The 13155-nt window shown below is 41.9% G+C and overlaps 1 protein-coding gene across 1 annotated transcript in view; it reads right to left on the bottom strand.

Moving 5' to 3' along the window:
* Fam107b (family with sequence similarity 107 member B) overlaps positions 1 to 10656 on the bottom strand; it is a 198172-nt gene extending 187516 nt beyond the window's left edge. Inside the window, exon 1 of the mRNA XM_021647494.1 lies at positions 10243 to 10656. Within this exon, the coding sequence (XP_021503169.1) occupies positions 10243 to 10656 (414 nt within the window). The remainder of the gene's footprint in view (positions 1 to 10242) is intronic.
* Positions 10657 to 13155: the final 2499 nt, after the last annotated feature.

The raw sequence follows: 13155 nt of genomic DNA, 5'->3' as shown, positions 1-13155 counted from the left end.
AAACGACTTTTTTTTATTACAGACATCCCTTATTATCCACTTGGAATGAATTCTAAGATGACCCATAGACACCAAAACCCAAAGATGTTCAAATGCTTTATACAATGGACGAAATATTTGCAATAACCTTCACAACCCACCCATAAAGATGATCTCAAGTCATCTCTGATTACTTTGATTACTGAACACAGTGTAAATGCTATAGAAGCTCAGTGTGGTGGTGTGGACCTAAGGTACACACAGTTGAGGAGGGTATCAAGTTTGAAGCCAGCTTGGATTAACACAGCCAGACTCTGTCTCCAAAAGAGAGGTGAACTTGGGAAAGGATAGAAAGGGCCAAGGACAGAATGAAAAACAAAAAATGAGAGGAAGAGAAGATGAAAAGAGAAAAATGAACAAAGGAATAAAAAAGAAAGCAAGAAAAAATAATGGAAATAAAAGGAAGGGAAGCTTTAAAAATAGTTGCTTTATTTACTCTTTAGGGGATTCTCACTAGAAAGAACCTCTGTACGTGTTCAGAGCAGGTACAAACACCATGGACCTCACTATGCACAGACTGATCCTTGGTGGGCTAAGTAACAGTTGTAGAACTTGTAGGTTCTGAGTGCTGACTGCCAACCCCCCATTGCTTAACCACAATTCAGAAGTCCTTGACAGCCTTCAACTTTAGAAAGTAGCCCATGTAAGCATAAGCTTACACATACACACACACACACACACACACATATATATACTTCAATCAGATTACCTAAAAATATCTTCAAGACATCAAGTTCTCTGCAAATCAGGAAAAAAAATACCAAAATGCTGGAAGTCCAGAATTCGAAGAGAAAATGGTAAAACCAGTCCTAACATTGTCCTCATGTCCTTCAAATAGCTCAGTGCCTTGGTAATGTGATCGGTATCAGTGTGTGCTTCTTGACCTGCTATTAAAAAGTCGAGGAAAACACACATCCCTTGTTTTCCTCTCTTTTTGTTATAAATATATCACTCTTTGTATTATTAATGTTGTGTATTTTCCCAAGAATATTTGAGTAGCTATGTAAGTAGCTGCTCCTTCTGAATCAGTACTGGGGTCATAAAAACTATTATTCTTATCTTTAAAAAGCAAAGCATAGAGAGTTTAGTTTGTATCAGGCAAAAAATTTCGATGAAGTGGACAAGAAGATGCCTAGGGAGTTGAAAAGTACATTTTCCTCTGGCTAAGTTCACTTAAAAAATGAAATGTTCTTAGTCTTTCATCTTAAGCCTGGTTGATACACAATTTATTCCTCCAAAGGAAAAAAAATATCTTGACTTTTACTCCTTCTACACAGTCTTAAATTATTTCCATGAATTCCTAGAAAATGAATAGATCACAAAAACATTGGCAATACTAAACAGCGGCTAAGTGATAAGAGTTTATAAGAATGATAAGAAGTTATGTAATTTTAAATTACATGGGCTGATTTTTCCAAGGCAGACAGCATCCGAGGAAGAAATTATCCTTATAACAAACAACCAAATCGTACCTGTGGCTTAGGTTCCAACTGAGCTGTCATTTTCCATTTAACTAACCATGGCAGACACACACTGGATTTCCAGAATGAGACCGTCCACACCTCGCCTGCCAGGCTCAGTGGCTCTAGTGGAGGCTTTCCTTCCTATGTTACCTCCACTTTTCAACCTCTCCCTTCCCACAGTGCAGAATTACAATAGCAAGTATGTCTCATGCACACTGGAAAAAGGGTTAAGTCAATGAGTTACATTTTCTTTGGAAAGGAAAAACAGCAAGTGGAAAATGAGCAACAGTTCAGATCAGGTTAAGAGACCTTAGCTGGAAAAATCCTCTCCAGTTTCCCATGATTGATACAGCACATTCATTCAGCTAGCCCCTGTGGTTCCTGGAGCCTAAGGCAAGTTCAAGTTTCCAGCATATTCAGCAAGTGCAATGGAGGAATGAAAATGGTTTCAGCTGAGGCATGACTCCAGGTTATATAATCAAGAAGACAAAAATCCTAACTAAACAGACACAGATAATCTTGAGGGGGTGGGTCTTGTCAATTAGAATACCCTTGGTAGCTTTTTGGTCAAGAATATCACCTACCAAGAACTATAGTGTGGCCTTTTATTCACTCTGTAAAAATTGGGTTTGGGGAAGCCAAGGATGTGCTCAGTTGGTAGACTGCTTGGCCAGCATGCAGAAAGCCTGTGTTCAGTTCCCAGTGCCTCAGAAACCTGATATGGAAGCACAGATCTGGGATCTCAGTAGAGGTGGAGGCAGGAGAATTAAGAGCTCAAGTCATCCTTGCCTAAGTAATGAGTTCAAGACCAACATGGGGCTACATGAGACCCTGCCTTTAAAAAATGAAGAAAGAGTACAAATGAGTCCTAAAGGGACATTAGAGTCTGTCTGTATAGCTGGAAACCGGTATTGCTCGAATGTAGGCCAACCTCTTCCTCTGTACCTCTCTCCCTCTGACATGCTAATCTTTGCTTGAATGGATGTCATTTTTAACTGGATTTTAAAGCAGTGGTAACCTTGCTTGAAAGCAGAGCTTTCAACTTTTATTAAATTATACACTTGTCTCTTATTTCTTACTTTGGAATCTATATTCCCTTCAGCTCTAAAGTGTCTGAGAGTTCTGCATATTTGCTGTCCTCTGGAGTCTTTTATGGAAGACTTCCAAGAGCCAAAGCTGTACAATGTAAATTTCATGGTTTTATGAGGACCATTCATTTTACTTCATCCTCAGAGGAGCCAAGAAGCTATTTCTTTCTTTTTTTTTTTTTTTTTTTTTTTCCAGTTGGAATGCAACTGAATATCTGGCTTGGAAAATTCCTGACTGAGAGTATAGGTATATCATGCTCAATCCTGCGCTAATGCTTGACTTGTTTTGAAAGTAGAAACCTAGCATGAAAAATCACCAGTGCTTAAACGCAATGGGATGAGACTTGCTCTAACTCCTTCCAACATCCTCTGCGTTTTAGAAAGCAAAAGATGGTTGTTTTGCTCAGGAGCATTAAATGGAACTAGACAACTTACAGTGATTGGGTGAGTCTGTAATTTGCTTTCAATTAAAAAATATGTCAAGAAAATTAGTATCTGGAATATATAAATAGTCATAAAAAATAAGCTCCAAAACCCAAATCATCCAATCGATAAATTAGCTAATGAGCTCAAGACACAGTTTTCAAAGGAAGAAATATAAATGAAAAGTAAGTCCTTGAAAAAGTGCTCAATGCTCTTAGCCACCAAAGAAATGTACATTAAAGTTGCTTTGAGCTTCTATCTCCCCCCAGTCAGACTAGCTATCATCAAAACAAATGACAGTGCTGGCAAGGATGTAGAGGAAAGAGAATGCTTTCTACGCTGTTGGTGGGAATGTAAGCTTATACAGCCATTGAGAAATCACAGTGCAAGTTCCTCAGAACACTACAAACAAGACTACCATTTGATCCAGCTATAACATTCCTGGATATAATGTCCAAAAGACATGAATTCAACATAGAACACAAACATTTGCATGACCATGTTTATTGCTGAACTACATATTCACAATAGCTAATAAAAGGAACCAGCTGAAATGTCCACAAACAAGCGAGTGGATAAAAAAGCATGGCATATACATACAATAGAATTTTATCAGTTGTGAAAAAGAACAAGATCGTGACATTTGCAGAAAAGTGAATGGAACTGGAGATCATTATACTAAGTAAAATAAGCAAGATTCACAAAGACAAATACCATATGTTTTCTCTCACATACACTCTAATTTTAAGTGTGGTGTCTCTCTCTCTCTCTGTGTATGTGTGTGATATGAAAGTAGAAAATGGGATGTGAGAAGAGAGGAAGAGGCCTCGAAGGTAGGAGGAGAAAAGAAAAAGAAGCAAGGACCATAGCACCTGTGGTTGGCTGTCCAAGACTTACGCAAGATCAAGCCAGTTAACATTCTAGTGTGGAGTGGGAAGAGTTTCAGAAGCCTCATCTCTAACTGAGGAGCTATGGACAATTCATGGTTTGTGGAGAAAAGAAAGCTGGATTTTAGGGGTGTGGCTCCTGGGAGGAGCCACATGCCCCACATTCAGAAGTACACCAACAACACAAATTAGAGTTATTAAATTTTTATAAAAGAGTACATGCAGTTGGGAAGAAATGAAGGTGGATCTCAGTTGGAGCTGGGGGAAGGGTTGGAGATGAATATGATCAAAATACACTGTGTGAAATTCTAACATTATTAATAAAATATTCATTTAAAGTAAATAAGAGAAAGGGAAGGAAAGAAATAAAAAATAGACCAATGAAATATATGTAACTTAAAATCAGAAAAGGACATGACTTGGGAGAAAGAAAGGGGCCAGCAAGAGCAGCATAGAGTTGCCAGGAAAGAAGAGTGAGTAAGAAGAACACAATCATGACATATATGCATATAAAAATGCCATCATGTCACCTATGACTCAGCATGCCAACTGGAAAAGTTATTAAAGGTTATGTCAAATCATCTGTTCAGCAGGAAATGCCCCTGATAGGGCACTTGCTTTTATAGCTGGCTTAAGGTTCAATTGTATTCAAACTTTAGGCCCATTAGGAAGAGATGGAGATCTCACTCTAAAAAGAATGCAAGGAAATTTGTTTGTACCAAAAACAAAACAAAACAAACAAACAAACAAAAACTGAGTATGCAGCCCAACAAAGTTTCTCCCAATGATGTTGACGTTGTTAGGTTTTATTGCTGGTATAAAAGACTCTAACCAAAAGCACCTAGGGGAGGAAAGGGTGCATTTCATCCTACACTTCCATGAAATAGTTTGTAGCTGAGGAAATGCAGTGCAAAAACTCAAGGCAGGAACCTGGAGGCAGGAGCTGAAGCAGAGACCATGGAAAAACATCACTTACTGGTCTGTTTCTTAGCTCACACTCAGCTGCCATTCCCATATAGCCCAAGCCAGCCTGCCCAGGGACTGCACTGCCCAGAGTGGGCTGAGCCCTCCTTCCTCAGTTAGCAGAGAGAAAATACTCTGCAGACATGTCCACTCGCCAGTCTTTACTGTGGCTGCATGTGTGCACACAGGTGTGTCCCAGGGACCCACTTGTCTCTCCCTCCCCATCACTGGGATTATAAGTGTGCACAGGCATGCCGGGGAATTAAGCTCAGCTCCTCTTCCTTATGCAGCCAGCACTTTACTCACTAAGGTGTTTCCTCGGTCCCTACATGTGATTTTTTTAATGGACAGAACATATGGTTTGGTCTGTCCGATTCTGACAGCTAATTCTCTAAGTCTATGACCAGACAGGCAGTCTAACTTATACATTTGGCTCTTTAAAAATGTGGGTCAAGACTGTGTTTTGGATAAAGATGATGAAGGAAGGGAGCTGTCTTAAAGGCAGCAAAGCCAAGGTCCACACCCTGAAAAAGCGACTGCCTGCATCTCCGTATCTTTACTTAGGCCACTGTGAGACAACGGAGGTGGCTCCATTGCTGTGTTACATCTGACTGCAAAACTGAAATGCAACGGTCACTCTAAGGTGGACCCTGTTTCCAGCATTTTCACATAATTGATTTTTTAAAGTTACAGTTCACCCAGGCATTATTTCCCTAGCCACGATTATTTCCTCTTCCTGTGTCAGACAGGTTACCCTCAAGTGGAGTGAGAACTAGATAAAACTATTGCTATATAAAGACTTTCTCAAGAGAGAAAAGTACTCCAAAGAATTTAGTCACATGCAGCCTTTCTCTTCCCACTCTACCTATAGTACCGAGATGTAGCAGGAAAAAAAGCATTAACAGCCACCAAGAAGGATGCAGTGCTGGGTAGAAGCCCTTCCCTCAGTCTTCTACCAGCTGCTTCCACTCCCCTCCCTCCCACCCACTCAAGGCCCCTCCTGAGTTTGTAAGTAATCCAGAGCGTACACCTTCTCATACTCTGTTGCTACTGTGGCCATCTACATCTGCCTCTCCCACTAGAATGCAAACGACTTAGGGGGCTCTCCATTCAGCCACAGTATCCAGGGCCAGCACTGTCTTTACACAGAGGAACATCACAGCAACTTTCAGCTAGAGCAGCAAACAGAAGCATTTATGTTCTCTGTGTTCTGTATGATTCTACCAACTACGAGAGGCATCACCAGGGAGACAGACCACTACTAAGGGAAATATTATGGTCCCCAAAGATACCCAAAATTATAGGACACATTCCAATTCTCAGCTTTTTAACCTTGATTTCAAAAGCATGATACAGGAAAGAAAAGCACATACAAAAAATGTTGGAACCAAGCATGGTAGTAAATGCCTTTAATTCCAGCACTTGGGAGACAGAGGCAGGAGGATCTCCATGAGTTAAAAGTCATTCTGGTCTACATGGTGAGTTCCAGGCCAGCCAGAGCAATGTCATGAGACTCTATCTCATTAGACAGACAGAGAGAAAGACAGATAGATAGACAAGAACAGAAATTGAGGCTAGCTGATATCACTTATGGTTTTCAGATAACTTTTTAAATTAAAAAATGATTCATATCTGCTTGTTTGTGTGTGTGATGTATGGGATGAACCCAGGCTGTCAGCCTTGTGTGACAGGAGCCCTTACTGCTCAGCCATTTCTCTGGCCTGACATCACTTTCTCAGTATAAACACATATGCCCTTCTTTACCCCAAATAAAACCCTGTCGTTTCTACTTAGTTTATGAGTTCATTACCCCCAGATCTTCCTCTCAGACTTGATGCTGTTTCAGATTTGAATGACCCTCCTTCTCCTCTGTTCACCAGGGTAACAAAAGACAGCGGAGGCTCTGTCCTCCTCAGATTCTGAAGCTGGACTCAAAGAAAGAAAGGAATGCAAGTATCATTTGTGGCCGCTACCAAAGCAGCGTCCACGAGGAGGATCAGTTCACCTGAAGCATGTCGGCCACCAGGCAAGTGTGTCATAAAGGCATCTCATTCATCAAGTCACTGAAGGCTTGTCAGGTCACAAAGAGGCCTCTGGCACTTTTAAATAGAAGCGCCCCACGACCATCAGCAAAGCTTTGTCACTGACAGAAAATGAAAAATATCCCTTTCCATAGGGGTACACACCTGCCACCAAGGGAGACAATACTATGCAAATTAATTTTTAAAGCTAATAATTGTACACATGTATGCATTTATAAAAAGATATTACAGTGCTAGGGATTGAACCTAAGGCTATAGCCCAGCTACTACATTTATATGAACTGTACATTTTCAAAAATACACACCATATACATGAATGTGTATGGTGCCATCATATGGGACTTTCTGGCTTTAAGTTCTCATGCATTAATATTAGCAATAGAAGCACATTCTATTTAAGAGGGTGGGTTTGGGAGTTAGAGAGAAGTAGCCTCTATTCCTGAGCCTGCAAGTTCCTCCGTCTGTGGCCTTGGGCAAGTGTCAGTGTCTCCCTCTGGAAAATGAGCCCCGTAAGAGTGCAGCACTTCACTAGGGTTGGGTGAGAGTCCCCACGTACCGTGTTGAGAAGAAAGGCCGGCAGACTGTAGGTGTTCTGTGCAGGTGAGTTCTCAGCCTCAGAACCACCACGCATGCCCGTTTGCCTTGCCGGCCGAGCGCCCTTTTATTATGCTCTCTGGCCTGTCATTTCACGCTGTTTTCCCTCTATTGCTTTCAGCCTGCTCCTGCTTCCCTTCCCAAGATAAACTGCTGCATCTGATTCTGCCTGTGGTGCCCTCTCTGGTCTCTTTTATGACTATTCTAAGGACTGGTTATTTTAATGGCTTTTCAACTTCAGTCCACCCCAGAATCAAATCCCGTACAGGACACAGCTCTGTACAAAATTCCAAAAGCCACTCACTTCTCTCACGGTAGCATCCCAGACACCCCTCTGTGGGTCTTGATTGCCCTTCCACACACTTCTCCTAAGTATAATCTCACCTTTCTTTCTCTCTCTTTCTCTCTCTCTCTTTCTTTCTTGTTTGTTTTGAGACAGGGTTTCTCTGTGTAGCCCTGGCTGTCCTGCAACTGGCTCTGTAGACCAGGCTGGCTTCAAACACAGAGATATGCCTACCTCTGCCTCCCAACTGCTAGGAGTAAAGGCATGTGCCACCATTGCCCAGCTATAGCTTCATTTTCAATCACTCTGATATACCTACTTGTACATTACATTCAATTCCTATGAATGGTCTATAGGCTTGGTCACATGACTCCTTAATCACAATGCCCTTCCCCCCCTTTTTTTTTAAGTACTAAGGCTTCAGAAGGCAGGATGAACAGTGAGCAAAGGCAGTTGCCACCAACCCTGATGACCTGAGTTTGATTCCTGGGACCCACATGAAGAAGAAGAGAACTAACTCCCACTGTGTTTCCTTGGCTCTTGTGAAACGTCTATGTCAGCCCCTGTGTACCAGGAACCACTAAGACAGAAAATCAGGTCAACCCTTTGTCTTTGCTCCTAACCTCGGCAATAGAGGGCAAATGCTGACTTGCTGCACTCCCTCCCCACAACAGAATGTGTGCTTCTATCTCATCAGGGCACAGCAGCTTTTACTCCTTGTACACGTAGCTAGTGTGAACTTGGCCATGATGCACACTACAAAGATCTTAAATCTATACATGAGTGTGCACAGAAAACAAGTATTTTAGGTTCTGTTGGTTGTTCAGAGGTTTGACTTAATGGTAGCTAGAAAAAAAATTTAAGCTGGGTGTGGTGGCACACGCCTGTGATCAAGAACTCTGGGAGGTAGAGGCAGGCAGATCACTGTGGGTTCAAGGCCAGCCTGGTCTACATGGCTCCACAGTGAGACCCTGTCTCAATAGACTGAGAGAGAAAGAGAGAGAGAGAGAGAGAATATTTATTGCTATAAGACAAGATTTGGGGAAATCTGCCCAATTTCAGAATAGAAGAATTCAAACAATAGAGATAAACTTAATCATTTATGTTTTGTTCCCTGGCCATTCTGAGGATGGAATCCAGGGCCTGGGACATGCTAAGTAAATGCTCTATCCCCCAAGCACACCCCCAGATCTCTGTTCACTCACTTAACATAATCTAAGTGGTTCTAACCTGTGGATTGTGATCTATTTGGGGGGGGTCAAATGATCCTTTCACAGGGGTCACCTAAGACCATGGGGAAACACAGATATTTACATTATGATTCATACCAATATCAAAATTATAGTTCTGAAGTAGCAACAAAATAATTTTATAGTTAGGGCATCACCACAACATGAAGAACTATACAAAAGGCTCACAGTGTTAGAAAGGTTGAGAACCACTGTTATAGACTATCAAATAGAACTATTTTTTAAAATTATTTTAACTCTTATCTTTGCTGTTAGGCAAGTTATAATTTTTATTGCTAAAAAGACTCCTTAGACCATGTCAGCAAATCAAAAAAAAATAACTTTTATTAAACTATCTGTGAAGAAAACATTTTAAATCAGAACATCTTATTAATAAATACCCAAAATGTTTTCAGCTCTTTAAGGCCAAGAAATTACTGCCAACAAAAAAAGTTTAAATAACATCTTTAAGAATGCAGCCTTTAGTAGGCTATTTCCTAACTGCCCTTCTTATTTGGGATTTCCAAGAACTATGAAATCATGTGCACATCTCAATCAAATCAGAACAAATTAAAATCCAATAATGCCAAAACAAAGGAAAGAAAGTAGTAACTCAAGGCTGTGCCTCAGGAGGGGAGGGATACCAGACTTCAAACCCCTTCCTCTTCCTGCTTTCAAATCTTCAAAATTATATTCCATTAGTTCCTTTCTGCTCTGGACACAAGGCTCCTTATCATCTCCAACTTTTCCCATCATTCTCAATTTTCTGGACATGATACATTCTAACCATTAAAGACAATTTCTGAAATTCCATAGTCAGACTTCGTATTGTGGTTTTAAATACATATGAGGTTATAGATCAGCTTTTTAAGGCATATGTATACATGTGTTTCATTTGTGTGGATATACATACATGTATACATATCGTGCATATATCCACTGATGTTTTGTGTTTTGGAGACACTGTTGTGTTCTGAGGTATCATAACCACTTCTTTAAAGTTCAGTTTGCTATTGTCACAGCTCCTGGACTCACTGTCACTTCTCTCTCTACATCTTTAAAGAACACGCTGAGAATTTAAAAAGCTTTCTACGCTTCCTCTCACTAGTGAGAGTTCCCTGTGTCTACGCAGTAGCGAATTTACACAGGGCTGTTTGCCAGAGACTCTCTGGAATGATAGAACACTCCCCGGCGCCGCCCCATCTCTAACAGCACAAGAAAACCCACTTACCTTTGGCATGTCAATAATTGATGGTCTAGGGATGGACGTCTGGAAAGTAACCGCTTCGCAGTCTGGTTCGTCGTTCAGGGACCTGGGCAGATCCTCGTGGCTCTCCGCAGGCGGGACAGCGGCGTGTTTGCTGTGACTGCCGCTAGCACTGCCGTTTCGCTCCGAGCGCATGCTAGAATCTCGCCTTTTCTCTGGGGCTCTCTCCTCCACCTCAGGGTCACTTGGATGTCTGCCTGCTTTGGCCATGGGCTGGACGTAAACGGTGGCGTGAGCATCCGTCGAGCTGGACTGGTCAAAGGCAGCATTCTCCCTGGTGTTCCCAAAACAAGCCAGCAGAGCTGAGCATGGGAAGGAGTGCATCCTTCGAGACGGAAATTTTAAGCTCTGGGTGAGCCTCGACTTCCACGTGGACATGACCTGCAGCGAAGCATGGCAGATGCAGAAGAGAAAAGGAAGTCTTCCAGGGCCTGCCTCCAAGCAACTGTTTCCGTGCCTGAAGGGGACGCACTAGTGACTGTTGCCCCTACATAGGAGAGGAGGTGTCAGGGCGGTCTTCTCGGCTCTAGCCCTGCTCGGAAGCCTCCATCCTGGAGGTGCACGCTCTTCCTTCCTTTCTTGCTGTCAGTAGCTAAAGAAGCCGGTGTGAGTCAGGTGGCTGGCTCGGGTTACAGTCCCCAGCAGGGCAGACCTTCAGGGTAAGGTAGTGCCAAGGCAATAGGCAGCTGCTTCACGTTACCTGGGAGGCATAAAGATAATGTGGCCTGTTAGCACCCGCCATGACAGCGTCAGCCCGTGTATCAATAACATCATAACAGCCGCAAAGCCTGCTCCGGTTTCCCCCTTCAAATATTTATTCCCCCAAACAAAACAGAAACCAGCCAGTTATCTACGGCAAACGAAGACCCCTGTGAGAGGCCGCAACCCTGGCACCTGCTTCATTATTAAAACAGAAAGTACACTGGATCTTCCATCCAGAGAGATCCATGTTTGCACCTAATGTCATGAAGACGTTTCTAGATTGTTCCTGAATCCTTTCCCAAAAACAGTGTCCTGACTTCAGGGTTCATCTTGGATCTGGTAACTATAAGTGAGCATTTATTAGTCTGGTTTTTTTGTTTGTTTGTTTGGTTGGTTGGTTTTTGGTTTTGTTTTTGTTTTTTTACATCAAGTTCCTGATTGTTTTTTAAAACAATAATAATAAAAAAGAGCACACTAACAACTAAAAATGTGTTTAATCTCGTGCTTCTGAAGATACTGTGTGGAGTGGTATTTGATTGGGTGTATGTGTTGCCTAATTTTAAAAAATAAATTTCTGTTCATATACATGCTTCCACTTTTCAAACCACTTATAGGGGAATGGAACTGAGTGTGGTAGCACACGCCTATAACCCCAGAACTCAGGAGACAGAGGCAGGAGGATCACACCGAGTTCAAGCCAATCTGGGCTACATAGCAAATCCTAGGCCAGCTAGGGCCACACAATAAGAGCCTATCTCAAAACTAAGTGAATGGTAGTAATAGTGAATTCTAACCCCATTCTAAGATGATTTAAAAAAACAAACAAACGGGATTTTTCCCTATACAAACATCTGCTAGGAGTGTTCTAGAAATAAAACACTGTAATGATTTCGGTTTTGTCGTGAATAGTGACTCCTTGGACCAAGGCTTCAGGACATATTACTCTAATCTATTTGTTTGCTCTTTTAACCAATGTCAAGCTCACTTTACTAGTATTAGTAGTATTAGTATTAGTATTAGTTTAGTATTACCCAATTTGCAGGCTCAGAAGCTGGGTCTTTGAAACGTCACCTCTCACTAAAGAGAAATTACGCCACCGGGAGGGTCTAGATGAAAGTGTCTACTGGACCTAGCATCAAACGCAGACCACCAAAAGTTTGAAATGGAACATGGAAAGATGCCACCGGGTGAAAGGTCACCACATAAAAAGCCTGTGCCAGAAGTCCCAGGAGCTAATGCTCGTTCTCCGTTTCAAACAGAAGTGCAGAGCCCAATTCTTCCTCCTAGGAGGAACAGCAAGTCTGTGCTCTCGCTGGGCCCCCTCATTATTTCTGGAGAGCCTGAAAACTGTTTTATCTCTCACCTGCCCCCTGCTACAGTCAGTTTAAGCACAATAACTCCATGCTGCCTTCAAAGTACCCATAGGTAAGGGAGGCTGTGATGCTTAACAAGACTGTTTGGGGCTTGGAAATAACTGGAAGAAATTAAAAGCAATTTATAAGTCTAGTTGTACTCATCTGTTCATTCAAGCACACGTGAAACAGTGTCTAGAGTGGCAGATTTGGGGTTAACAATGCCGTGTTCTCTCATTTGAGAAAGGGTCTCTCAGGTTACAGCGGTCTGACCTCAGACTCTTGCTCATCGTCCATCTACTTCCATTGCTAAGTGTCTGCACGGGAGAATATGCAAACGAATCAGCATCCCAGTCTCGGCCCATTCAGAATATGAACATGTCACTGGGTAGTTGCTGAGTCAGCACTAGAATATGGTTAACAGATAATGGGTATTAAACTGTCAACACAAATCTCAGCAGATTAGTCCATTTAAGCCTTACAACCCTAGCAGAAGGAATTCTCATCTTACCCATTAACAAAACAAGACATAGAAATTTAAGTAACTTACCCAAGGCCATTGAACTGAAAAGGAAGAAAGCCAAATTGTATGCCCAGGCTGCCTGGGCCCCAAAATTTGCATTCCTAACCAGCATGTAATTCTGACTGTCTCTCCTTCTCTCTCTCTCTCTCTCTCTCTCTCTCTCTCTCATACACACACTTCAAAGGGGAACTTTCCAATGCTCTTCAGTCATAACTCTAAGACTTTATTTCACAAATATACACGTAAAAAGGGAAGTGATTATAACACTGAGTTTACACAGAATTCATAAAATCATAGAAC

The sequence above is a fragment of the Meriones unguiculatus genome, chromosome 19 (genome assembly GCF_030254825.1).
Source record: "Meriones unguiculatus strain TT.TT164.6M chromosome 19, Bangor_MerUng_6.1, whole genome shotgun sequence".
In the NCBI taxonomy this organism is placed as follows: Eukaryota; Metazoa; Chordata; class Mammalia; order Rodentia; family Muridae; genus Meriones; species Meriones unguiculatus.
Note: the sequence above shows the minus strand (reverse complement) of the source record. Positions and strands in the feature narration are given on the sequence as shown.